At 40.0% G+C, this 27,808-nt stretch overlaps 1 protein-coding gene across 3 annotated transcripts in view; it reads left to right on the plus strand.

The window, feature by feature from the left end:
- The window catches only part of LOC121921779 (LON peptidase N-terminal domain and RING finger protein 1-like), a 64,388-nt gene that overhangs the window by 6,462 nt on the left and 30,118 nt on the right, over positions 1-27,808 (plus strand). For all 3 annotated transcript variants that reach the window (XR_006102045.1, XM_042450326.1, XM_042450327.1), the window contains exons 2-6: positions 12,560-12,678; positions 19,606-19,728; positions 20,384-20,518; positions 20,867-20,993; positions 23,194-23,308. Coding sequence is in view for 2 of the 3 variants with exons in the window: in XM_042450326.1 (XP_042306260.1) it covers positions 12,560-12,678; positions 19,606-19,728; positions 20,384-20,518; positions 20,867-20,993; positions 23,194-23,308 (619 nt within the window). In the remaining variant the exon portion in view is untranslated. The remainder of the gene's footprint in view (positions 1-12,559; positions 12,679-19,605; positions 19,729-20,383; positions 20,519-20,866; positions 20,994-23,193; positions 23,309-27,808) is intronic.

Consider the following 27,808-nt stretch of genomic DNA (forward strand, 5'->3'; position numbering starts at 1 on the left):
ACCCACCAGTCCTATGGTAAAAACAGTCAACTGTCTTGTAATCCTTAAAAGAAGACTCCAGATAATTTTTAGATACAATAGACACAATTAATCAAGCACTACTGCTGTTGCAGTCCTATTCAAATCAATTGTACCCATGTGGAGGCAAAAAGGGATTGTGTTTCTAGTTATGTTTCTCTTTTTCATGGCTTTTAGTGAGCCATGAAGGCTATTTGGGGGGATGAAGTTTATACACATGAGAGCCAGTGTGATGGACTAGCATTCCAGGAGACAAGGGGGTTGAATTCCTGCTCAGCCATGGAGACCCACTGGGTGATTTTGTGCAAGTCACACTCTCTCAGCTGTTGAGGAGGGCAGTGGTAAACATCTGACTCTTGCCAAGAATATCTCATGATAAGTTGTCCTTAGGGTTGCTACAAGTCAGAAATGAATTGAAAATAAACAACGACAAATTTATACACATACCTGGAACAGTTTTATTGTCAGGGTTTTATCTGTGATCCCCACAAATTGTTTATCTCACATTTTTACCATTTTAAAAGACATCAGCATCCATTGAAGCCAGTGTCTGACTGAGATCCATAAAACACTTTGATTTAAATCTCCAAGGAACTTCTGCAAATGTGTCTGGCAAGCTAATGATTCCAGTAAACAGTATTCATTACTGTTGCATAAAGTTTATTCAAGTAACAAACATGAATTGAGATCTGAACCCAGGACACTCTGAGCTAAGCACAGCAATTACATCACACTTATTTCTATATAATAATTTGTGGAATGATTTGGTGACAATACAGGGAGAATCATTATGGATTATGTAAATTGGAAATTAATGTTGCTCAAAGTGGTGGTCCATGGTCTACTGATGTTCTCTGAGCCACTGCTGCTGGTCCTTGTCACGAAAGGGAAAGAAAGAAACAGTTGTAGCCACTGTGCAGAAATACAGTACTCTTCCCTGGCAGATTAAGAAGAAAAAAGCCCTGCATCAAATGGCTTAAGATGTACTGCTTTAAGTGAGGCTCATAAATAAAACAATAGAAACAATTTAAAACACATCCAGATTATAACAGGAAAATAAGGATAAAATAGAATTATGCAAGGCAACAACAGAAACAACATAAAAGGCAACAATAGCATAAAACCATGAGAGCTGGTGTGGTGTAGTGGTTTGAGCATTGGCTCTGGAGACCAGAGTTGGAATATCTGCTCGGTCATAGAAACATACGAGGTGACCTTGGCAAATCACACTCTTTCGGCCTTAGAGTAAGGGAATGGCAAGCTGTCTCTAAAGAAATCTTGCCAAGAAAACCTGTGATAGGTTCAACTTAGGGTCACAATAAGTCAGAAATGACTTTAAGGCACTTTACATACAGTCAGATCTTCCTGTCTTCAGGCTTGCTATCTGCAGATTGGTGCATCCATGGATGATCTCGCATCCTGTATTCTGCTCAATGACGGCCCATGCGCATGGCTGCACCAATGCAATCATGTGCTCATTGTGCCACCATTGAGGAGTATGGGACTTTAAGTCCCATAGAATTTGCCATCCATGTGTGTGTGTGTGGGGGGGGGGGCCAAAAAGGAACCCCCCCCCACTGATATGAAGGGCCAACTATACCTACATATACATTTAAGTTTGGCCCAAAGACTGTAAGTTAGGCCCCACTAGTTGACACAGAAGGGGACTCTTGCAGACTTTGGCCAGTATTCTACATCAGTTACTTAATCTATTTACCTATATGTATTCATGCATAACAGCTCCATATTCATGATTTCTGCTAGGTCATGACACTATTGCCAAAACTGTAACTTTCCCCTTGACCTACTTTACTGGTCTTCAGTTGCATGGGAGAAGGAGGTCCATTCTGCTGGAGACTGGAGCACAGGGTAATGATGTTTCCATCAAGTTTGGGGCAGGGAGAAGAGTCTGGCCAGGAGAAGTTATATAACTTAGTAGGTGATGTAGCCTACTGACCGTTATTTGGTAGCTGTATATAGAAAGAAGCACTCCTTCAAGTAGTATTGAGGTCTCAAGAATTTAGCTCTTTGAATGTTATCACCATCACCTTGAATTTAGATTGGAAGTGAATTGGCAGCCAGGGCATCTCCTTTAAGGGTGATATGATGTGTTGTTTACATCTTGCTCCTGCGATCTGCACTAGCTGTTTCTTAAAAGAGACCTTTGATTTTTAGATATTTTGTAAACAATTTTAACAGATGTAAAGTCGAAGGCTTTCATGACCGGCATAAATAGTTTTTTGAGATGCCAGCCACAGATGCTGGCAAAATGTCAGGAAGAAACTTTTCTGGAACATGGCCACATAGCCCGAAAAACCCACAAAAACAATTTTAACAGAAGTATTAATTTATTAATACTTATTTTAATGAATATTTTATGAACAAAGGATTTATTCATATTAATCAAGTGTTTGTTAATTAAGTACATAATAGGTTAATGGCCACACTGAGTCTCCTGACGGCCCTAACAGGTGCATTCATATATAGAAGAAAAACTTTTCAACCCCATGTTTGTATTAGTACATATTTGCATATCTATGGCCCGTTACAGACGGGCACGAAAGTACGCGCAGAGCACATACTAGACTTAGAAAGGGACAGTGCTTCCGCACCCCCCTAACCCTAGTGCGGCTCTGCGCGCACAAAATGGCAGCAGCCGTTCCGCACGGCCGCCGCCATGAGGATGTCACAACTGCACCGCCTCTATACAGGGTGGCACGGACGTGACGTCCTCGCTCTGCGCCAGGGCGCATAATGCGCCCTTTCCGCGGAGCAGGAAGGAGCTCCGTTTCGGAGCTCCTTCCTGGTTTGGTCCACTGGGCGCAGTCTTCAGACGGCTGTGCCCAGCGGACCAAAGGAGAAAGGAGCCAAGTGGCCCCTTTCTCCTCCTCCCCGCCGCCGCGGGGTGTCCTTGGGGCTTGAAGCCCCAGGGACACCCCTTTTCAGGCTGTGGGGAAGCGGCCTTTTGCCGCTTCCCCGCAGCCTGAAAAGTGGCGGATCGGGACCTCAGCGGCTGCCATTCTGGATGCTGAGGCCCTGATACACCGGGGAAAGGGGCGGGTGCAGCCCGCCCCAAAGAGGCGGTCTGTAACCCGCCTATAGCTGAAAACCATAAAGGTAAATCTAATAATATCCAAACAATGATATCTTTATTGGGACAACCAAAATGCATAATATACATGTTGCAAACTTTTGAAGCTCCACTTCATTGGGCAAGGTGTTAAAAACCATATAGGAGAAAAAAATTTAAGATGTTAGTCATAGGCCTGCATTTTGCTGTGTTTGGAGTTTATCGAACAGGAGGAATTTCTCATAAATTCGAATGAAAAGAAAGTGGGGCCAGAACACATTCACTTCAAGTCGCTAGTTTCACGCAATCACGTGAATGCGCATTGCATTCGAACTGGCTCCCCATTGCCCGAAAATAGCATGCCATTGCCCAAATTTGTGAAACCACATGATTGCACACGGACTGACTTTCCATTGCCCGAATGTGCGTGTGGCAGTCTATCATGCAATAACATTAAACCCCATGATTGCGTTCAGATTGCCATCGGATTATACTTCCAATTCCTTTTGTCTGATAAACTCCTTTGTTCTCAGATGGTATGGAGGGTATTTCTTGCAAGCTGCAACCTCCTCTTTCTGGCCACGTGGTTACTGGGAGATTCTCAAAGTCCAGGAAATTTAACATCTATTTGCAACACAAAAAAGATGCTTCCTTTGGAATCCAATATCTCTCCATCTCTTGTGAGGCCACAAGGTATTTGGAAAAAAAGTTCAAAGTTGTATTACAAGCAGATAGCTTTATAGCTTCCTATGATGTAGGTTAGGGGTGAGGATCTCATGGCCAGTGGAATGTATGTGGCCTGCAAGGTATTTTTCACCCTCCCACACAGACTTCCCACTTAAAAGAATGTACTGGTAAAAATTTTTGTCAGTAATGGAAGCCTTCATGATGGTGTCCCAGCACAGTGGAGGGGAGGACCTCTTATAACATGGACTTCTGGCTGCTTCAAGATTTGAGGTTTCATTTTGAGGGGGTAAATGCCCCCTCACATTTGCAAGGTGGGAAATAGTCCTCTGGGTCCTTGGAGCTTGCTCACCCCTGATGTTTGTAGTGTTCTTCTGTTCAGTGGTGGAGTTAACCATGAAAGCAAAGAACAAGTGCAATAACAGTGAAACTGTTCAGAAGATGCATGTCAGATGTTGTACAGTTAACTGAAGCAGCCTCAGTTGTTTGCTGAAGTAACAGTAGCATATTCTTTTCTGCTTTCTCCCCTTTTTTGCTGTTTTTAGTGCTTATATGGGAAGGAACTGATTTTTATAGGACAAAAATGGCAGCTTTTGTCTTGATTCCTGTAGTGTATCCCTACTGCACAGTCATAGCAGTTCAATATCTCTTTGGATGCCATGACTTTATCCTACACAATCTTGGTATTTGTAGTTTGGTGAAGTACCTAGATTTATCTGCCAGAAAACTCTAATGTAGTTCAACACTAGAGAATTTTAAGCACCTTGTGAAACTGCACATCACGAGAGTCCATAGAAGCCACAGGTGGTATCAAAAATGCTATAATTGTTTAGTGTGGATACACTCCTGTTATCCATTCCGAAAACATGTAGCTCACTGAACCGTAGGTGCTGACATCATTATAATCTCTTGTTTCCTTCTGTTCTTCAGCCACTGGAAGCATAGACAGGTAATAGAGACGCATAATGTAGGGTAACCGGAGAAATTCCTTATTGGAGGGAAGAGATACTTGGCAAGGGGCATAGTCTTTCACCTTTAGGCATAGTCTAACAGCCCATCTTTTGGGCTCAGGTTAATTGAATGTAAAAATAAAACCCTGAACCCCTTATTTATGCACAAAAGACTGGGATATTTAACTTAGCAGTTTAACAATAGGTAGAGCTGCAGTGGGAAAATCTGATTGATTCTGACATGCTGTTAGATCCTCAACGTGTTAGGCTTTTTCTTCATCCCCTTGCCACCCTTCTTTACTTTATTCCTCCAAGACACGTAGAAAATTGTGTGGCCTTGTTTTACAAAACACATCAGCAAGCAAGCTTGTTCAAGAGTAAAGGCCCAGTTACAAGGAACACAATTAGATCTAGGTTTGCTAAATTTTGGCCCTGAAATCCCAGAGCTTAAGATTTCAGGACCAAAGCAAGAGATCTATAATAATAATAATAATATGATTTATTTATATTCCACTTTTTCCTTGCAGAATCAAGGCAGACTATAAAGCTATGGATAAAAAAAAATACAAAATGCACCCCTCTACAAAATACATCACAGCAATTATAACATTCCACTGAACATGTAGATAGAACTTGGGGCTATCTGTAGGGTTATGTAGGAATTGTGCATAGTGGAGGCTGATGTTGTTGATGATGATGGGATGGTGAATCCATCCTGGGGTAAAACCTGTATGGACTCACTACCCCACTGGCATGGGAACCACCACTGATGGTTAGTAGATGTTTAATAGAATGATTTTGCTAAAGCCCAGTAGTAATTTGCAAAACAATCTGAAATTTGTGGATTGGGTTTTGATGTGTGGAAAGTCAGCATTGGAATCCCAACTAGGGGAGAACCTGGCACAACTCTGGTTGCTCAAGTAAGGGAGTTTGCTTCTGGAGAGCAAGAGAAAGCATGGTGTAGTAGTTGCAGTACAGTTCTCCACCATTTTGTACATTCCATGCAATCCATTGCAATGTTACTTGAACTAGGAATGACAAAAAGCTTAAAGAGGTTTGGTGATAACTTTTGCTTAGAAATTTTAAAGATGTGGGACTCATTGTTCCATTCCTTCAGCTGACATCTCTTTATTGTAGTCTAAGAAGCTTAGAAGGCAGGGAAGACACTTGCTGCTTAGAGAAACCTGGGGGCAAACATGGTCATGCTGAACAGTTTTATCATAGTGACATGTTCTCAGGGAGCTTCGATTCCACATCCGACGAAAACAGAAGCTGTGGAAGTGCCCACATATTTGGTTTGTTTGGCTTTCATTTTATTAGTCATTATAAATAGTAGGTAATGGAGATATTAATAGTGCAAAATTTCTACAGCATATGCCATTAGAAGGCATTTTGCATGGTCAGAAGCCATAAATGGTTAAAATATTCATGAACCTATAGACTTCTGGTCCTTGCAGACATCTCAAAGTAGTAGTGCTGCGGCAAAGCTTTTGTTCTTTCTGTGATGGTCTTCTCCTTTGACATCCATTTTCTAACAGTCTTCAATATCATGCTTGTTCCCCACTGTCTGAGCATACTGTAGCCATTTTCATGGGTTTAGTAAACATATGGGACAAGGGGAGAGGGAGAGGGAGAGGAAGGGAGAGAGAAAGAGACAGTTGTTTTCATTATTCTTGCTTCCACACATCTTTCTGAAGAGAGCTGTTTCATGTACAATGGTACATGCAATCAGTGATCCTGCCTCTTGCACAATTTCCATTCAGGGAGTTTATATCTTGCAGATGTAGGTTTAGGACTTTAGCATGTGTAATCCTAGTTTTTCTTCCTTTCATGTTTTCACTGAACTGTTATAATGGATTCATCTGTAACCATCCACAGTGACAATTTCTAACTTTGCTTTCCTTGCTCTGTTTTGATTTCTGTTTGGTTGGGGATGGTGGTGGGTTGACCTATATTGGATTTGTTCTGTAGCATGACAATGGATTTAGTACTCTCGTGCCCTTTTAACACCCATTGTATGCATGGGGTGCTTATAGATGATGGGTTGCTCTTCCTACCCATAAAAGGGATTATGCAGCCATTTGTTCATACCTTCCAAAATGCACTCTCTCTTATTCCTGACAAGAAAAAAGGAGGCAGTGTGGTATAGTGTTTTGAGGTTTGAGGTAAAAACAACTGGGTGACCTTGGGTAAGTCACACACTCAGCCTCAGAGGCAAGGATGAAAAAACCCTCAGAAGAAATTTTGCCAAGAAAACTCTGTGATAAGTTCACTTCAGTGTTGCCATAAATCAGAAATGACTTGAAGTGAAAGAAATGATGGAGAAAAATGGGGCAAGTTGTTATGAGATTAAGATGACATCTGGACAAGCATCCATGATAAAAGTCTGTGAAAAAAGCCTTATGTGAAAACACCCATGATCTGAACTGAAAATGAATCAGTTCAAGTCAGCCATTTCCAGGCTGTGTCTCCATCCTGTGTGTGATGAATGTCACTGAATTTTGTGTATGTTGTTTCTACATATAAAGTTTGTGGCAGAGACAGAGTTTATTGGACTTCATAACTGACCCACTGGGGTGGATGGGACAGTTCTTATTATATGTTCTTCAAAGTACTGACAGCCAAATGACTATCGGGTCTATACTCTAGTCTCTGTGTCAATCCAGAACTGGTGGATTTATCTTGAAGAGCTGATTGTGAAGAATTTTAAATGCAAGAATATTTCAGTTAACTTTTGTTTTTTGAAAAAGGAACTAAGTTCAGTGACTTAGCTGAAAGTTTCTGAGACTCAAGATAGACACAAGGGTCAGTCTTTAGCTGATTTATGTCAGTGGGGAATGTATTCTGTAGCACACTGAATACAGGCTCCCTTGTCTCTCATTCTCTCAGCTTCTCTGTGATGGAAACTGTTGTTGTGTAATCACTTTTCTGCAGTGCTGGTAGGTGAATCACTACTGCAGTACTGATAGGTGAATCATTACAGCAAATACAGCTGCATGTCTTTTATACAGTGGAGATTTGCAAGATGGGGTAGAATGGGGACTCCATTTACAGTCCTGAATGTCACATAGAATAATGATTTTACCAGCCTCAGTGTATCACTCTAGCACCAACCCAGCAGGCCCTGTCCTGAAGCATGCAGGGCTGATAGGCAGTGTCAGATTCTGCTGAACTGCACAGTTCCATAGTTGCATAAGACTAGGTTGGGGGGAAAAGAAAGAAATCTGGCATGAATCTGAACAAAAGGAAAACTAGCAAAGATATGGTGAATATTTTATTCTAAGCAAAGTTGATTGAGTTGGCTAAAGAAAATGCTGAGGGATATAGATCATGAGGATAAGCTGGTTATCCTCATATTCTAGCAGGATATCAGGGTCATCAGATGATGTCCTAGTTGTGATTAATGCTTTATCACTGCTGCAGATAAATAGTGAATTTCAGAAGGAATCTGTCCAATTTAGATCCATTTTGATCAGTTCCAAATAGGATCAAATCTGGAGCAGACTGGTCTGGTTCAAAGCAATTTGGACCAATCCCAGGGTTGGGAAAACCAGGCAGTTTGTTGCTAGCTACATTATATAAGAAAAATGACTTACATGAGGGGGCTGAGGGGGATTTTGTTCAGTTACAGCTCTAGTCTATCGTCTGGGCAGGAATCTCACTGATACTCTCCAATCTGGGGATGAGACAGGGGAGGGTGGCTGAAGTATGTACATTCATTTCTCTTCTGCAGCTTTGTGCTCTTTGTCTAGATTTAGAGGGTTACAGCAGCTCACTGCCTGCCAGACGACACAGTGCCCACCATGTTGGTTCTCAGTGAAATATTTTATTTTTTATCTCTGGTGTCCAGTTCTGCTCTTTAGTGCAGCTGTACTTGACCTCTGAACTCAGAAGATACTCTTGGGAACTGTAGCACAAACATGTCACCAGTACTTTTCATAGTGTCACCATAGCACAGTAACACCAATATTTCGGGGGAATGGGCTATGGTGTCACCAAAATCAGGCACCTAGGTGAAAACAAACAAACTGAAAAGCTTCCGTTATTTTGATTTTCTGGTGCATGTCAATGTGAGATTTCTGAATCTTGATTTGGATGCAAGATCCAAAGCAATTCAGATTAGATTCAAATCTGTCTGAACCAAATTTGGGCTTAATTTGAATCATCAAATCAGGATCTGAACCAAACTGGGGACCCTGCTAGCAATGAAAACTCTCCGAGTGATGCGCTTTATTTGGCCCAAATAGCATTACCTGTGCACAGGGGAAGTATTGCCAGTGACTTGTCACAGGATATTTTTCATTTGGGTGACAAAGGGAAACACAGAAATAAGAGCCCTCATGCAGAAATACATCTTTCTTGTGAATAGCCCAATAAGGACTGGGCAAGAAACCCTTATGATAGAGTTGCCATATGTCTGAGTTGACCCAAAGGTATATAACAACCATAAAGCTCAGTGGATACAGAATCCAAAGTAATTGATGAGGAGAAAGGGGACAGAAAATCAAGGGGAAACAGGTAGCCATAGTGAATAGAATGCACTTTACATTGCAATGTCAAGTTGCAGGTCCACCTCTTAGACACAGAAATAAATATTATGTATAAGCCACATTGAACTCAAGGGAACTTATTTCTGACAGTATGACAAAGGATTGCAGTGTTACCACTAGAACACTGAGTTATCTGAAAGCTTAATGATCAGAAATGAGCACAAACATACCACGGGAAAAACTGGTGTATTTTATATGTTAAAATATGTAATACATTCATTTTGTACCTACCAGGGAGAACCCATGGGAGGCAACTTTACAACAAATAAAAAACAAATATAGGAAAAGCAAGCCAGACAAACTGGAAACCATTTAAAAAGTGGCAGGAGGTAAAATGTAAATACTGTAGGTAGTACCTATGTGAAATAAATTGTTCCAGCAACAGAGTATGCGCATAACCACATAAATGAATTGTCTGTATTCCTTCCTTAATTAGAGCTGATCCATGTACATCCTTGAGATTCCATGCTCCCAATCTATCATCTAGTTTCTTTCCTACAGCAGTTTCTGATTTTTAAAAAGGGGGTATATGTCTGCTGCTATGCAGTAAGAAACTGCAGTGGAAGTACTGGAAGGAAATATCATTGATAGAAAGGTAGATTGCATGGGTTCTGGAGATATTAGGGTTCTTAATTAGTTTAGAAGCAAATTTTAAAAAATATATTTTCATAGTTGTTTGTAGAGCTAGTATATGTTAATATTGTTTTATTTATTTATTTAATTTCATTTTTATGCCGCCTTTCTCCCAGAACAGGACCCAAGGCTGCTCACAAGATAAAAACATTTAAAAAACTTGCAGTAAGATTTTAAAAAGCGTTAAAATCATCTAATTAAAATAGTATTAAATTAGCATAAAAACATACAAAAAGTTAAAGCATAACTAAAACACCCCCCCCCCCTATAAAACCACCCTGTCATGATTATCATGTTAAAAAGCCTGCCTAAATAAAAACATTTTTGCTTGCCAGCAAAAGCCATGCAGGAAGGGGGGCCAGTCTAGCTTCTCGTAGAAGGGAGTTCCAGAGGTTGCCTTTATTTATTACATTTATTTCCATTAATGAACTAAATGAAGTTTAATGAACTTAATGAACTCAAGGTGGCATAAATGTATCTCAGCAATCTTTGGTCTTCCCAACTTTCTCATGAGGTAGCTCAGACTGACAGGTTCACCCAGTAAATTCCATGGTTCTTTGAGAACCTAGATTCCCCAGGTATGAGCTGAACACTAACCAATGTATCATACAAGTATGCAATGCAAATCTTGGAATAGGGTAAGTAACTTGCCCTGGATAGGGTTGTATTCGCCCTGAAGGAGCAGGTGTGTAGTGTGGGAGTATTCATAGATAGATCTTTGTCACTAAATGGTCCAAGTGGACTGCATTTCTTGGAGTGTTCGGTGCCAACTCTGACCAGTGCACCAGCTATGATCTTTCCTAGACACGGATAACTTAGCTACAGTAGTCCACATGCTACTGTCTGGATTAGTTTACTGTATTGTGCTCTATGTGGGGCTGCCTTTGAAGATGATTTGGAAGCTACAGCTAGTACAAAATACAGCAGCAAGATTGGCTTCTGGTGTATCATATAGATAACATATAACATTGGTCTTAATAGAACTGACTGAATTCAATGTGCTGGTGATGGCATTTTAAGTCTTAAGTAGATTGGGACCTCAGTACTTGAAGGAGTGCTTGTCCCTGTGTATACTTACAGTAGCTGAGAACTGAGGTCTGTAGGAGAGGCCTTCTTCTGTGTCCCACTATCATGGACAATATATTGTGGGAAAATATGGGACAGGGCCTTCTGTGTTGCAGCATGGAGGTCTGACTAACACCAACTTTGGTTTCTTTCTGGTGCCAAGCCAAATCGTGGCTTTTTATTAAAGCCTTTGAGGACTAATTTACTTTGAAGTGTGAATGTACATGATTTTAAATTGTTGTAGCTTTTAAAATTGTTTTAACTGTTGTCTGGTTTATTATTTATGGTTTTAATCTGGAAGTTTTAAAAATTGTTCATATTGTAGGCTGTCCTGAGGTTCTACAATAGAGGACAAGATTAAAAGGTTTCAATAATTTTGTAAACCATCTTGGGTCCCTTGGCAGGAGAAAGACAGGGTATAAATTGAACAAATAAATAAGTAAATAAATAATGAACAAACAAATAAATAAAGGGTAGGCATACTGGACTGAGCCAGAATATACAAATAAAATGCTTTTATTAGGAAGGGAGGAAGCAAGGAAATGGGATTTCTTCCCATGGAATCTATCATTTTAAAAACGGAAAGATAAAAGGAAGCTATAGAACAACCTCTAGTATGTTTTCTGCTCATTTTGAGTTCCTTGTGTCTTATTCTTTCAGTGTCTCCTATGGGATTGGGGCATACATCCAGAATCATGGAATAAGTCCCAATAAAGGGGGTTTTGCTTCTTCTTTTCTGCCATATATTTTCTCATAGGCAGAGCTTGGAAGAATTTCCTTTTGATCTACTGTACAACTCCCAGCACCTTCTACCCAGATGGTAACCAGCCAGATAGTTTAAAAAACGCTTCCAAGCTCTACTCTTAAGACACTGTGGGGCTAGTGCCACTGCTCCCCTAAAATTGCCAGGATGAGCCATACCACATAGTTCTGCTATAGGTGTCTGTTAAAGTGGATGAAAGAAAGCTCTTTTGAGCACCAGAGAAGACTGGTGAGAATACCGTGGACAGCCAAGATGACAAACAAATAGGTCCTTGAACAGATCAAGTTGGAACCCTCCCTGGAAGTTGAGATGATCACATTGAGACTATTGTATTTGGCCACATCATGAGAAGGCATGACTGATTAGAAAAGACTATGATGCTAGGAAAGGTAGAAGGCAGTAGAAAATGAGGCAGACTGCATGCCAGGTGGTTAGATTCAATTAGGGAGGCTTCAGGCCTGAATCTACAAGATCTAAGCAGAGCTGTGGAGGATGGGGGGCTTGGAGATGTTTCATTCTTGGGGTTGCCATGAGTTGAGGTCGACTTCAGGGCAGCTAACAAGGGGGCTGTTCACCTTTGAGAGGCTTCCATCCTGACTGATTCTAGTCAGCGGCTTATTAAGGTGGTGGTGGTGGGTTCTGCTTTCCTAATGCTAGTGTGTGCAGTGTTGCATTTTTGTATAAAGGCCTGAACAGAAATAGTGGACCTGTTGGCTCAAGGAATTTGGAAGTTGTAGTTCAAAGAAGTAATTTTCTCATGCTTTGATGTTAAATGTGTTACAGCTTTTTGAGCCATGATTCTAAAGTGTTATGCTTTTTGCTGTAGCTCCAGATGACTGTATGCTGAGGCTGTGGCGATCGGATGCCTATGTGGCTTTACAGCTGTATCCGGAGGCACTGGAGGATTTGGAGGTGCTGTGCAGGCAAGAGCCTGAAATGTGTGAGGTGAGTGTGCAACTTGTGTTGCACTCCTAGAAGATTCTCAGGCTTCTGTGAGACTCCTAAAGGAATGTTATCTATTTGAAGGAACAGTTATCCCCCACTATGATCTTAGTTTTACTGTGCAAATATTTTGCCTTATTTGTGGAAGTTAATGAGAAAGTCCATGGGATGATATCTTCATTTTCCATCCTTCTGAGGTTTTTCATGTCTTTTTTCTTACTAAAGGAAATCAATTAGGGCCCCATTCAAAGATCTGGAAGGAACTGGGCTGATTCAGATGCCCCTCCCCCGAATCTCTCCGTTAGCAAGTGCCCACTACAAAAGAGGGGCATTTTAAATCGAATGTATTCTGTGCCTGGTGTGAAAGTGCCTGCTGTCAATCAAGCGATCATCATGGTGACGTTTTGCAGGGGCATCGGAAGTGTCCTCCCCCCTCCCTTTTTTTTAAAAGAGCCATGCACAAAATTCCCCAAAGTGTCAATTTTTTAAAAACCTCTTTTTTGTGTGTTGTGTGTATATGTGGGCATTTGGGTCAGATCTGCCCCGTCCCCATTTTCAATCCCATGCAAGCTAATGCATCCCCCACTCCTTGCCCTCCAGAATGCCTCTTACACATGTAATAATAATAATGATGATAATAATAATAATAAATTCCTCACCTTGGAAATGCCAGAAAAGGATGCAATTGCCACACATTCTTTTTTTTGCTTTTAAAAGCAATTCAGGGCTGCCTCTGAATTCAGTAGCAAAAGCATGTATCATTTTGTCTAATTGACAAGAGCAAAAAATGTAACATTCGGATTGTAAGTCTAGCCCTTTGCAACATTTGTAACATTTGCTGAAAGCGAGCAGATGAAAGGGAAAGTGCACAAGCTGCTAGCCCTGCTCTATCTGCCTCAAGAAAAAAAATCATGCGCATATTTGGTCAAAAATAATTTTTATTTTTTTTAAAATTTTTTAATTAAATTTTAAAGAAAATTAAAAAACACACAACAAGAATATCAAATATTCTCACAACATAGACTCACCCACCCCCATATCAAGTTTTACACGCGAAAGGTTAAACAAAACCTAGGCACAAAGACAAGACAAGAAAAAAAAAAAAGAGTCGCGTAACCTGATAGAATGCATATTCCATAAATACATAAGTGTTTTGTCTCAACTTTTTTCTCTCTTTAAACTATTTATTTTCTTTATCTTTCCCTTCTTTCCCTTATATCTTTATATCCACCTTCATTTTTCTGTCTTTAATTTAAACTCGACTCTACAGTTACCTTCTACTTCTTGTATCTTCTCTCTTAAATCCTTCTTCGCTTCTTCCTCCTCAACTTATCTACTCCACATCTCACTTCTCCTAACTTTACTACTTTCTCTCACCTTCTCTCACTTACTTTACCCTCATTCGTCCCTTCTTCTTTCCTCTTCCACAATCTTTCACCTCATTCTTACCAGACTTCTCTCTCTAATCCTGTTGGGTATAATTGTTCTAAATTCTTACCCTTTTAAATTTACTTCAAATTTAGTTGTTATTCTTTCCCAAAAGTCAAAACACAGTGGTAGTATGTATATTTGTTCTATTATTTTCGAGCTACTCTGGAACTTGCTGCTTTCTATTTATTGATCCTAAACGTATAGCCTTTTTTTTATTAAGCCCTTTTATTTTCCTTAGTTGTTTTAAATTCCCAAAATTCTCATATCACATTTATTCTCCAAATCTTATATTCTACTTTAAATTCAGTATATGTATTCTATTAATTTGTTTGTTACTATTATTTACAGAATCCAATTGTTGCTATTTTCCCCCATTCGTTGTCCAAACATTCTAGAACTTTGGCCCATTCTTCTTCTACTTTATTTAAAGCTTAATCTCTAAGTAACTGTGTCATTTTGTCCATTTCTATTGCATCATATACTCTAATCAACCAATCTTTTTTACTTGGAATCTTTTTCCCTTTCCATTTTTGCGTTAAAGCCAGTCTCGCCATTGAAATTAAATGATACAAAATTTTTCCATATCTTCTGTCTGCTTCCTCTTCCCACATATTCAATAAGAAAGTTTCGGGAAGAAATTTGATTTTAATTGGTAAAATCAAATTTATCGTCTCATATACTTTTTTCCAGTAGTTTTTAACTAATTTGCATGCCCAGAGGCAATGATATAAGGTTCCAGGCTCTTTTTGGCATTTCCAACATAAATTATTTGTTGATTTATAAATTTTAGATATCTTTTCTGGAGTCAAATACCAACGAAAAAAGGTTTTCTCTCAGATTTTGTGAGGCCGAATATTTTAATCTTTTTTTCCAAACCACTTCCCATCTGTCCAAATTTAAAGGGTAACCAAAATTTTTTGCCCATTATATCATGTTTTCTTTTATTATTTCATCTTCTTGTTGCCAACTTAATAGTAGTTTATAAAATTCTTTTATCCATTTTGGTTTTTCTTTTTCTAGTATTTTCCCGAATTCGCTTTGTTTGACCTCAAATCCTGCTATTTTGGAATCCAATTTAAATCTTTCTCTTATTTGCCAATATCTAAACCAATCTAATTCTATCTCTTCCTCAGAGAGTTCCTTTTGTGTTTTAAGTTCCAAATTCTCCTTTTTGTCTATCTTTAATAACTTTGCATAGGTTAACCAATCTGTTTTTTGTCTGGTTTCTGGCCTTTGAATAGCTTCTTGTGGGGAAAACCAATAAGGAAATTTTGCCATGATTCTGAATTTATACTTATTCCATACTTTATATAGTGACCTTCTGATGTGGTGTAAATTAAAATCTTTATTTACTCTTACCTTATCATATCCCAGATAAGCATGCCATCCAAATGATAAATTGTCTCCCTCTATCTCTAATAAATTTTCGTCTTTTAACAATATCCATTCTTTAATCCACATTAAACAACATGACTCAAAATATAGTTTTAAATTTGGTAAGCCTAGTCCACCTCTCTCTATCGAATCCTGCATTATTTTTAATCTAATTCTCGGTCTCTTTTTTTGCCAAATAAAGTTACTTAAATCTCTTTGCCAAATTTTAAAAAAGTTGTCTTTAATTACAATTGGAAGTGTTTGAAATAAATATAAAATTTTTGGAAGGACCACCATTTTTATTGCTGCTACTTTCCCCAAAAGTGATAAGTTACAATTTTTCCATTTCTCCATTTTCAATTTAATTTCTTTCCATGTTTTTTTGTAATTCATGTCAAATAGTTCACTCAGATTGCTAGATATTGTTATCCCTAAGTATTTAGCCTTTTTTTCTGTTTTTATCTTTAACATTTCTGATAATTTCTTCACTTTCTCTAAGGGCATATTTTTAGTTATTATCGTAGATTTATCTTTATTTAAAAAATATGAAAAGGGAGGGGAGATGCCTGATGTGAGCTCCGTTCGTGCCCTGCCTTTGACCTGAACTGAACTGACTCTTTTCCTCTTGCTACATTCTCTTCAGAGGGGCTTTGCCATTGCCTTCCACTGAGGCTGAGAGAGCGTGACCTGTCAGTTCCAACTAAAGTAGACCCATGAAATGAATTGGGAATAAAAGGGAAATGCAGTGCAGGCATTCCTGTAGCATCCTCATATAACACAAATAATAATAATAATAATAATAATGATAATAATAATAATCCAGGAGCAACAGGAAAGTAGAACAAGCAAGCACCCAAAAAATAATGCCCATAAATGGTCAAAAGAGGCTGATTTCCCTACATCCCCCAGCTTGGACCCACAGCCCTACTTCCCTGGGCAATCCTCCTTCCTTCTGACCCTCACCTCCTTTTGAGCTTTCTCCACCACCCCCCACCTCCCTCTGACAATAATCCAGGAGCAAGAGGGAATGAAAGTAGAACAAGCAGCCTGATTTCCCTACATGCCCCAGCGTAGCCCCGCAACCCAATTCTCCCTGGAAATCCTCCTCCTCCTCCTTCCTTCAGACCCTCGGGGATGCTCATTGACCCTTTCCTGCAGCTCCTTCATCCTCCTCCTCCTCCTCCTGCTCTGTTTTAGGATCCCCTCCATGGCTCCCTTCCTCCCACGGCCCCTTTCTCCTCCTCCTCCTCCTCCTCCTCTCTCTGGCAGCCCTCTGCAGCCCAAAAGTCACCCCTGATTTCCCCCTTTCCTCCTGTCACCCTTTGCATCCAGATTCCCCCTTTTTTGGCTCTTTCCTCCTCCTCCTCCCCCCTCCCTTCTGACGATGGGAGGGAATGCCCTGCCCTGCCCTGCCCTGCCCTGCCCTGGGGCAGCTGTTCATTGGTAATCCTCAACTTGGAAGCTGCCTGGTAGTTTTGTTGGGTGTATCTTGTTGAGGAAACAGACTAACCAAATCCATCAATGAAGTGTTTGGTTTCAGGTATAGAATATAAACATAGTGTTGTGCTAATTGGTTCATCTGTCAATTCTCATTAATCTTGCTGGGCCTCAACAACTCTATTGGGTTAAAAAAAAAGCCCCAACTTGTCCAGCTTCCTGTCTTACACAGTCTTTTGCTCATTTTATCTCATTTTTTTTTTGTGTGTGTCAGCAAATTAGTAAGACAGGAAATATGGAAAGGCTAGAAGGGTAATTCACAGCTCCTGTAGTAAGCACATAAGAACTAATGGCATCAATTAAGGTGAATACCTTTATTTTTATTTTGTTTTTAGTTACTTTTTTAACAAAATAATTTTTAAAAATGGAAACTTCTGGGTAAAATTTCAAATGCTTGCAAGGAAAGGAGTGCCCACACAATTGGAATAAAATCATTCTTTGGGGTGGGGGAATGCCACTGGTATAAAAATTAGGTTCTCTGTTCACTCCATTGGATATAATAAAATAATATAATAAAAATAAGAAATAATAAAAAGAGTTTAACCAAGAGGCTATTCACAAGTAATATATCTAAGGCCTGTTACAGACTGCCAAAATAAAGCTGCTTCGGGTCTCTTTGGAGGTATGCTGTTTAAATGATGCGTGCATCCTAAGACTCTGGAAGCTGCACCAAAGCTGCACTCCAGTGCTTAGGAATGGAATGTGGCTTTGGCGCAACCTCTGGACCCATGCATCATTTAAATAGCATACCTCCAAAGAGACCCAAAGCAGCTTTATTTTGGCAGTCTGTAACAGGCCTAAGAGATTTATTTTAATCATAATAGATAAATGAAGAACAGGATGAAGGCCCAGTACATAAAATGGGACTTGAGTGATTGTACTCTCTTGGCCAAGTTCAGTGTCCGAATACAAAAAGTCCCTCATTGCCTGTCACAGACTCTCAGTTCAAGTATATTTCTAAATTACTATATCATCGTAATTTATCAGTTATTGTCATTTCCACTGCTAAAGTTAGAAACATATGATCTTGCTTTATGTATGACTGGTGAGGGAATGATGCATCCCTCCAGATATTGTTTGGACTGAAGCTCCTAGCATTCTTTATGTTTGGCTATCTTAACTAAGGATGCAGGGACTTGCAGTCCAGCAATATTTGGAGGTCTTACAGTGTTTTCACTTGGGAACTAATCAGAACTTACAAGTAACTAGTTAAAAATACTGTAATTTGTTGTTGTGTGCCTTCAAGTAATTTCCAACTTATAGTGACTCTAAAGCGAACCTATCATGAGGTTTTCTTGGCTATATTTGTTCACAAAAGTTTTGCCATTGCCTTCTCTTGAGGCTGAGAGTATGTGACCTACCCAAGGCCACTCATTGGGTTTCATTAATTACTTTTCCCAAAAGCAAAACTATAACTACATGACATTGTGATTATAATGTAATGAGGGATGACTTCACTTCTTCTGGTAGCATTAATGGAGAAACAAATGGCCTTTAAGGGGTGGCTTCCTTCCAAAGATGGATTGGGGCTGCGCAAACATATACCCCAATCTAACCTGAAGCTGGCTGAAAAAGGAGTGGCAAAGATCAGTTCCTTTTTTGGCTGGCAAAAAGCTGGCTTTTCCCACCTGGCTGCAGGCTGAACCTGGCTGCAAGTTGCTCTGACAGCGTGCGGCATATAAACTTGAAGGAGCTGCATTTTGCTGCTCCTTTTTGCATCTGCCAAAGGCTTGTGGGTGGAGCTAGGGCACAGCATCCTCACACTGGATGCCCTAACCCCACCCCCAGGGTGCCATTTTGGTGTGCTCCGGTCCACACAGTGCACACTATCATAACACCCCTCCAGTGCTGCATCCACATGATGCAGCCCCGAAAGGGCGTCATAAAGCCATGGCTTTATGGCATCCCTTTGAGGGCAACTTCTTTTTGCCCTTTCCAGAGGCCAAATGGGGCCACGGTATGAGGTTGCTGTGGCCCTGATCCAGACAGTAAAGGGGCGGCTGTAGTAAAGGGGTGGTCTTGAAGTTGCACACATCTAAAGTGTCTTTTACAGGCCATCTGTTCCAGTCCTTACTGAACCTTTTTATTTATGTTCATAGATATGATGGTGTCCCCCCACAAATAGAAGGGAAAGAATATTAAATGGTTCAAATGCTGACTTGTAATGTGCTTTGTGTTCTATTTTGGATGTTGGCTTGATGTCAGGGTTGATAGGAGGAGGAGAGTATATTTTGGTACCACAGGCTGAAAAGTGTATGTATGTATATACAGTATGTATAAAAGAAATTGATTTGAAATTCACCAGTTATATTTGAAAAAAAAATGAAAAGAAATCATTACTTGTAAAAATCCTAACTAGAACAGTAACTAAACACTTTGGATATCTGGAAACTATTGCTGTAACTGATTACTTTTAAAGATAGGTTCCAGGCTCTACAAATAGTTCAATATTGTCTGTAGTCACTGGCAACAACTCTTTCATGTTTCAGTCAGGAATTGTTGAGCTCTAGCTGGAAATGCTGGAGGTTGAACCTGGAATGTTTGCCACAGTAATATTTAACACTGCAGTATGAATACTGAAGAAACCTGAAAGCATCTGGTTAAAATGTTATGTTTGCTTCCTTACAGGGTTTTTTAAGGAAGGGGAAGGTGCTGCTGGAAATGGGGAAACAATCTGAGGCCCTGCTGCAATTCCAACATTGTCTTACACTGAATTCCAGTTTCCATGCTGCTCAGTATGAGATAGAAAGGGTAAATGTACAATGGCCATTCAGTTCTGAATTAAACTTTAGGAATTAATAACAATTGCTTTCACTGGAAAATTCTTGGATTTTTCCTTTTTGGTCTACAGCAGACTGAGATTCTTTTCTCATATATCATCTTGTAAAATATAGACTCTGTTCATCTTTTTTCAAATAGTGTATGGTTACTTTTTGACCTCCCACAAGCACCCAAAACTCAGTTTTAAATAATCTGACAGGGTGATGATGTATATACTTGGGGGATAGCATTTGTGGTCAGGTGATATTTAAAAAAGTATATGTTACTATTGCCAAATAAAATGATATCTGGATTGTGAGATGTGCCTGGTAAAAAATGTGCCTATAGTTGCCTTTTGGCCTACTTGCATGCATATTTTGTTAGGCTTATGGTTAAATAGCTGCCAGAAACAATTTATTTGCTCAGTGAAAGGAAAGGACCTGAAACAGAATATCAGTTTGAAATCTTTTTTTACTTGTGATCTCACAGGCCAGTGAAATCTGCTTTTGCCTTGCTTAACACATTTTACTGAGAGAAGGAAAGAGAGATTTATTGCTAGCATCATCATCTCTAGTGTTGTTTAAAAATCAAATTCAATCCTACAGGTTCCTTTCAAAAATAAAATAATGTATATTCTTGTTTCCAGATTCTCACAAATGATGCCTCCCCTCTTCCAGGCACTGTAGTGGAGCTAAAGAGTGATATCAGTCAGAACTTGAAAGGATCTAACTCAGGGAAAGAGCTAGCTTTACTTGTATCTTTTGAAGAAGAATCTTCACAGGTAAGCAGCATGGATCAGTATGTGTACAAACTGTATACAACCGCCCTTCCTTTTTCACGGGGGTTCAGTTCCAAACCCCCTCGCAAAATATTCAATCCCCGTTGGCTTGAATATAGGTGCAGATGTGCGGGTGGGTGCCGCAAGCATGTGCCTCATTTATTCTCCCTCCATTTGCCCCTTGCACATATGTGAGGGACGCTAATCTGAAGACTGCAAGAATAGAAGGAGGACTGTTTTTCAAGACTTTAAGGAAGTTTGAATTAACGTCTTTTATTATGTGTGCTTCTCTTCCCCTCTGTCCATCCTGGAAAATAAGTGTTTAACCTGTTTCTTTTCTTTATTTAATAGAATTTGAAGGAAAAAAGGGAAATTTGTCTGGGAGAACTTGGTCCAGATGACAACCAGGCAGCATATGCTACATCAGAGTGCCTGAAGAAAAAGTCAACTACAGATTTTTCTGCAAAGAAGGAAGGGGGTGAGAATAGTAGAATAAATATTTGTAGATCCATGATGTTTATAAGTGAGCCTCTTGCCTCTTTCTGGGAAAAGCTCACCAAAAACTGTTTCCTTGTTCAGGTCTCCTGCACTGAATTCAATATAGGATTATGGCATATTAAATATTAAGTGTCTAAAATACACTGGCCAGGTTTTTTTTTTTGTCTTATACAGTCGGAGCTCCTTATCCATGGATATATAAGGGATGCCATTTTGTTATGCCATTATATTTAATGGAATTCGAGCATCCATGGATTTTGTTATCCGTGGGGGATCCTGGAACCAAATCCCAGTGGATAGCAAGGACCCACTGTATATAGTATAAGGTCCTACTTGGGAAGCAGTTGTGACATTCACATGAATAATTAAATCTACCAACCATTATGGCAGTGTGGTGCCATATAATACAGTCAGCCTTTGATATCAGTGGGAGATCCATTCTGGACTCTGCCTCCCCGTGGATACCAAAATCCATTGATGTTCAAGCCCGCATTGTCCCCAGTGGCAGCACATGCACGTGGCTGCGCTGCCATTAGGGAGGGCCCCCATTGTCCCATGGCGGTGTGCGCACATGGCCACACTGCCATTGGGGGCAATAGAACCTAATGGCAGCTCAGCTGTGTGCACGTACTGCCATGCACATACCACCATTGGATACAACGTGAACTTGCTGTCCATGGATGCCTGAATCCGTGGATGGCAAGCCCACAGATACCAAGGGCTGACTGGATTATTGACCTAGCTTTATGATACATTGGGGTCGAAGAATTTGTAGAAAAGAAAATCTTAGGTTGATAACACTTTTCTTTCTTTTTTAAAAATTCTCTTTATTCCACATACAAAACGTAACTTTAAGTTCCTATCACACTGACAACATAATGTTACACATCTAAACAAACAAAACATTCAGACATTCTCAGACACTTTCTTTAACCCTAAAAGACAAAAAAAGATTACACATTTCTATTCAGCTGTGTCAATATACATCTAGTTATTTCAGAAAACAGAAACCTATGTTTCCCAAAATATCTCCAGGGTACCTCTGCTACAGAAAATCAGGTGTTTGTTATTAAGAATTGAAATAAGTTTCATAAATATTTGAAAACTTTTTTTTTAGTATCAAGAAATGCTGATGCGAATAACTCTGGACTTACTCTGCACAAAATTTGTGCATAAAACAGTATTCTTTTGAGAAGAAAATTAGTGATGATTTACATCCCTGTTTGTTAGCTGCAACCTCCATGATGCCAGACTTCCAGTGCCAGCTCAGTTTATTTTAATGCTGGATGCAGAGTCAAAATGGTGCTTCTCTATCCCATATGTACAAGGGTCAATACTTTGAAAAGTCTTTCTGTACCATTTCTGCCTTCATTTTTCTCCTGTGGTACCACCTGAAGTAGGTTGCTTCACGATGTCCCCAGTAGGGTCAGCCTTCTGAATTTTGGTTGATATTGAGCTATCAGAGTGCTTACAAGGTAAAAAAGGGTCCAAGAGGAATATGTTGTTAAAAATATAATTAAAAGGAACATAGAGCTGTGAAAAATTAACCCAAATGGCTATCTAGTCTAGCTTTCTCTTCCCGGTTTCCAATCCAATTCCTTTGGTACATTCACAAGCAGGACCTGAAGGCAACAAAAGTCCGGAGAAACCTTCTTCCTCCAGTACTGAAAATAATATCTGCCTTTTATGACTGGTAGCAATTGATGACCTTATCCTCCATTGTTGGCAGGAGCAATTAACTAGATATCTGTGCATACCTCATAGGGCCATTTCATATATTCTAAAATATATGAAATCATGTTTTGCCACTCTGTTCACAGTTAGTACAGCTCCACAGTGAAAGACTGGTCCCTAAAGAGTGAAGACCTATGCTTTTCTCGTGTCACTGAAAACCCAGCTGTATACTTAAAGAAAATATGTACAGTGTGAAGTAGCCCTTATTGATGCAATTTCACCTGTCAGTGTGAGTCCACTTCGGCCCTAAACCACTAATCTATGGGAATCCAAAAAGCAGGATATGTGATCTTGATTCTGTCTGAATCTGCTGTTTCTCAGATGGTCCTGTACAAAGCAGCTTAGATAATCAGGGCTATCCTGTGGCTTAAAATGGCATACAGTGAGAATGTGGCCAGTGTATGATGTTGAAAAGCTTTCTCTTGCTCTTTCCATTTGCTAAATAGATTTGGAGGAGGGAGCATCAACAGATACAACAAGAGTGAAGTCTATCCGGGACTGCCAACCAGACTTTGGGGGCCTTCTGAATACCTCAGATTTGGAATGTTCTCTTTGCATACGGTCAGTTTGTACCAGAGTAGCAAGACAAAATGCTTTGGGGAGAAAAAGTTCCCTTTCTTAGCCTCATATGAAAATGGTTTAACGTTCTAGCCAGCATCCACAAGAGGAAAGTGAGATGTGATAAACAGAAACGTTGAAATACATGCAATATTTACTTTCTTCTTTAACTTTGTTTCTTTTTTTATTATTAAAGTACTACCTCATACAAGATAACAAATAAACTTGTATTGCTGGAAAGAATAAATGATTTATAATCTTATCCAGTGTTTATTCAGAAGGAAGACCCATGATGTTCAGTGGAATCTATTGCCAGATCAGTGTACATAGATTTACAGCCTAAGGGGCTATATAGACCTCCCCAAAGGGGTGGTCTGCAGCTGCCCCTTTACTGTTTGGATTGGGGCCATGGCAACCACACACCGTGGCCCTGATCTGGCCTCTGGAGAGTGAAAAAAGGAGTTGCAAAAAGCACCCTCAAAGCCACGGCTTTACGATGCCCCTTCAGTGCTGCACCATGTGGATGCAGCACCGGAGGGTCATCATGATGGTGTGTGCCATGTGGACCAGCACATGCCCAAATGGCACACTAGAGGCGGAGTTAGGGCATCCAGTGTGAGAACATTGCATCCTAACTCCACTCACAGGCCTTTGGAGGATGCAAAAAGGAGTGGCAAAATGCAGCTCCTTGCACCTTCTAAAGGGTGCCATATCTGCCACAGCATGGCGTGGTGACGTCCCTTCAGTGCCATGCCATTTGGGCACAGCACCAGAGGGCCATCATCATGGTGCACGCTGTGTGGACCAGAGCATGCCAAGATGGCTCCCTGACAACGTCATAAGGACATTGAGCATCAAGACGCTCAGCCCTGACTCTGCCCACAGGCCAGCACTTTTTGCCCATCTGTAGAGGGCCTATGACACCTTAGTGTATCTTTTTCTGTTTAGGATATAGGGAAGTAGGTGGGATATAGGTGGGAAGTAGCGGTTAACAGAAAAAAATTAACTTAAAAGCATTATATGGAGCTTAGCATTAATCACTCAGAAAAATGAAAAAACTCAGTTGAGGATATATTTCTCTCCATTTCAAAGCTTGGGATTTTTTTTAAAAAAACAGTAACAGTTATAACTCCATGGTCCCAAAAGTAGCTACTTAGGGTCATAGCTGCTGTTTTTGAAAAATAACTTCTTATTTTCCTGAATCTTGTATTTAACATAGTTGTGAATGTGTAAGCTGACTGTTTAATAATATTTATCTATATATTAAAAATGTTTCCAATAATAATTACGGTAATTTATTGCTCTGAAAACTTTTCAGAAGATACTTCTGCTGCTCTTTCTTTCCCCTATACCAGTGGTTCTCAATATTTGGTTCTCCAGATGTTTTCTGTTTTATAAACTAGGATACCTAACCATTGGCCAAGTTAGCCAAGGCTTTTGGGAAACCCAAAACACCTGGAAGACCAAAATTTCAGACTCTGACTGTCATAACTTCCATTTCGTCCCCCAATTGCAGGCATAGGACAATTCTCCCTCTGGTTTTGAGATTTTGTTTGTGCACTCCTAGATATGAAGCAGAATGGAGATTTGGTTGAAGCCATTTTTGTGCAGACTACAGCCTTTCAGGAATCAACATTTTCTAGTTTCCTGCTCAGAGAAACTACTGGTAGATAATAGCAAAACAGATGTGGGGCATACTTTTCACACATAACTTTCTGACAATGGATGGTGCAGATAGAGGTAGTCTGTAAGAGTAATATGAAAAAAAAACACCCTTGTGGAGGGGGTCCACTAAATTGTGGAGTTGGAAATGGCTGTAGCTGTCTATATGGTTCTAAACTTCTGTACAGTCCTCAGTACTTAAGGGGATTGAAGATAGAAGGAAGATATGTATTTGTCAAGACTTGACAGGACTGCTTTGGCAGAACAGAGCGTGTTAAAGCAATGGGATGTATAACTGGGAAATCAGTCAAAGTGGAACTCCACCAGAGGGCATGTTTTAAAATTAAGATCATTATTCAGTTCAGTATGCCAGTACCTAGAACAGTTATACAACTGTTCCGTTCTCTTCAACTCTGTAATGTTTTGATGGTTTGATGTTTTTTCAGAGATAAAGCTGAGATTTTTTGCATCCAGTCGTCATGGTAGTCCTAGTTCTTATCAAGCTTGTTTGTGTGTATGTATATATGTTTGTTGCAGGTATTTATAGGATAATAAGAATTCATGTGATATCATACCAATGGACCAGAATGACCAGCTTGTTGGTAGTTAGTTTTTGATACCAGTGTACCAAAAAGATAACAGTGAACTCTTTGTTATGTTATGCAATCCTATTTATATGTGGATTTTTTTATTTGCAGAAGATCCATATTTCCTTTGTCTTGGGTATCCTTTTGAATCTAGCTAGTTGATTAGATTTCATAGTTATTCAAGGGTCATAGAATCATAGAATCATATAGTTGGAAGAGACCGCAAGGGCCATCCAGTCCAACCCCCTGCCATGCAGGAAATCCAAATCAAAGCATCCCCGACAGATGACCATCCAGCCTCCGTTTGAAGACCTCCAAGGAGGGAGACTCCACTATACTCCGAGGGAGTGCGTTCCACTGTCGAACAGCCCTTACTGTCAGGAAGTTCTTCCTAATGTTGAGGTGGAATTTCTTTTCTTGTAGCTTGCATCCATTGCTCCGGGTCCTAGTCTCTGGAGCAAGTGAAAACAAGTCAGCTCCCTCCTCAGTATGGCATCCCTTCAAGTATTTAAACAGGGCTATCATATCACCTCTTAACCTTCTCTTCTCCAGGCTAAACATCCCCAGCTCCTTAAGTCGTTCCTCATAGGACATGGTTTCTAGACCTTTCACCATTTTACTTGCCCTCCTTTGGACACGTTCCAGTTTTTCAACATCCTTTTTGAATTGTGGCGCCCAGAACTGGACACAATATTCCAGATGGGGCCTGACCAAAGCAGAATAGAGTGGCACTATTACTTCCCTTGATCTAGATACGATATTCTTACTGATGCAGCCTAAAATTGCATTGGCCTTTTTAGCTGCCGCATCACACTGTTCACTCATGTTCAGCTTGTGGTCTACTTGGACTCTCAGATCCCTTTCACACATATTCTCGTTCAGCCATGTGTCTCCCATCCTATATCTGTGCATTTTATTTTTCCGCCCTAAGTGCAGTACCTTGCATTTCTCCCTGTTGAAGTTCATTTTGTTAGCTGAGGCCCAACTTTCTAGTTTATTCAGGTCATTTTGAATGTTGATCCTGTCCTCTGGAGTGTTAGCTACTCCTCCTAATTTGGTGTCATCTGCAAATTTGATAAGAAGGCTTTCAATTCTGTCATCCAAGTCATTGATAAAGATGTTGAATAGCACTGGGCCCAGGACAGAACCCTGTGGGACCCCATTGGTCACTTCTCTCCAAGATGAAAAGGAGCCATTGTTCAGCACCCTTTGCGTTTGGTCAGTCAACCAATTACAAATCCATGTAACAGTTGCCTTGTCTATCCCACATTTTATAAGCTTGTTAACAAGAATGTCATGGGAAACTTTGTCAAAAGCCTTACTGAAATCAAGATATACGATATCCACAGCATTCCCTTCAACTACCAAGCTAGTAATTTTATCAAAGAAAGAGATTAGATTTGTCTGGCATGACTTCTTTCTCTGAAACCCGTGTTGACTTTTTGTGATTATGGCATTGCCTTCTAGATGTTCACAGACTCTCTTTTTAATGATCTGCTCTAGAATCTTTCCTGGTATCGATGTCAGACTAACAGGACGATAATTGTTTGGATCCTCTTTTTTCCCCTTTTTGAAGATGAGGACAACATTTGCCCTCCTCCAGTCTGCTGGAACTTCTCCTGTTCTCCAGGAGTTCTCAAAGATCATTGCCAATGGCTCCGATATTACTCCTGCCAGTTCTTTTAATACCCTTGGATGGAGTTCATCTGGTCCTGGAGATTTATATTCATTTAGATTAACAAGATATTCCTCTACTATCTCCTTACTTATTCTGTACTGAAATTCCCCTATTCTGTCCTCTGCTCCATTATCCTCAGGTTGAGCACCCTTTTCCTTCTTTGAGAAGACTGAGGCAAAGAAGGTGTTGAGTAATTCTGCCTTTTCTCTGTCTTCTGTTAGCATTTTGCCATCCTCTCCACGCAGTGGCCCTACCATTTCCTTCTTCTTTCTTTTGCTGCGGACATATCCAAAAAAGCCCTTTTTATTATTCTTAACCTCTCTAGCAAGTCTGAGTTCATTCTGCCCTTTAGCTTTTCTGACTTTTCCCCTACATGTGCTTGCTATTTGTTTGAATTCCTCTTTGGTGATTTCCCCATTTTTCCATTTCTTATACATGTTCCGTTTAAAACTTAGCTCAGTTTAAAGTTCCTTAGTCATCCATCCTGGTTTCTTGAGACATCTCCCCTTTTTCTTTCTCACTGGAACAGTTTGAAATTGTGCCTTCAGTATCTCTCCTTTGAGAAACTCCCATCCA

This window comes from Sceloporus undulatus, chromosome 2 (assembly GCF_019175285.1).
Source record: "Sceloporus undulatus isolate JIND9_A2432 ecotype Alabama chromosome 2, SceUnd_v1.1, whole genome shotgun sequence".
In the NCBI taxonomy this organism is placed as follows: Eukaryota; Metazoa; Chordata; class Lepidosauria; order Squamata; family Phrynosomatidae; genus Sceloporus; species Sceloporus undulatus.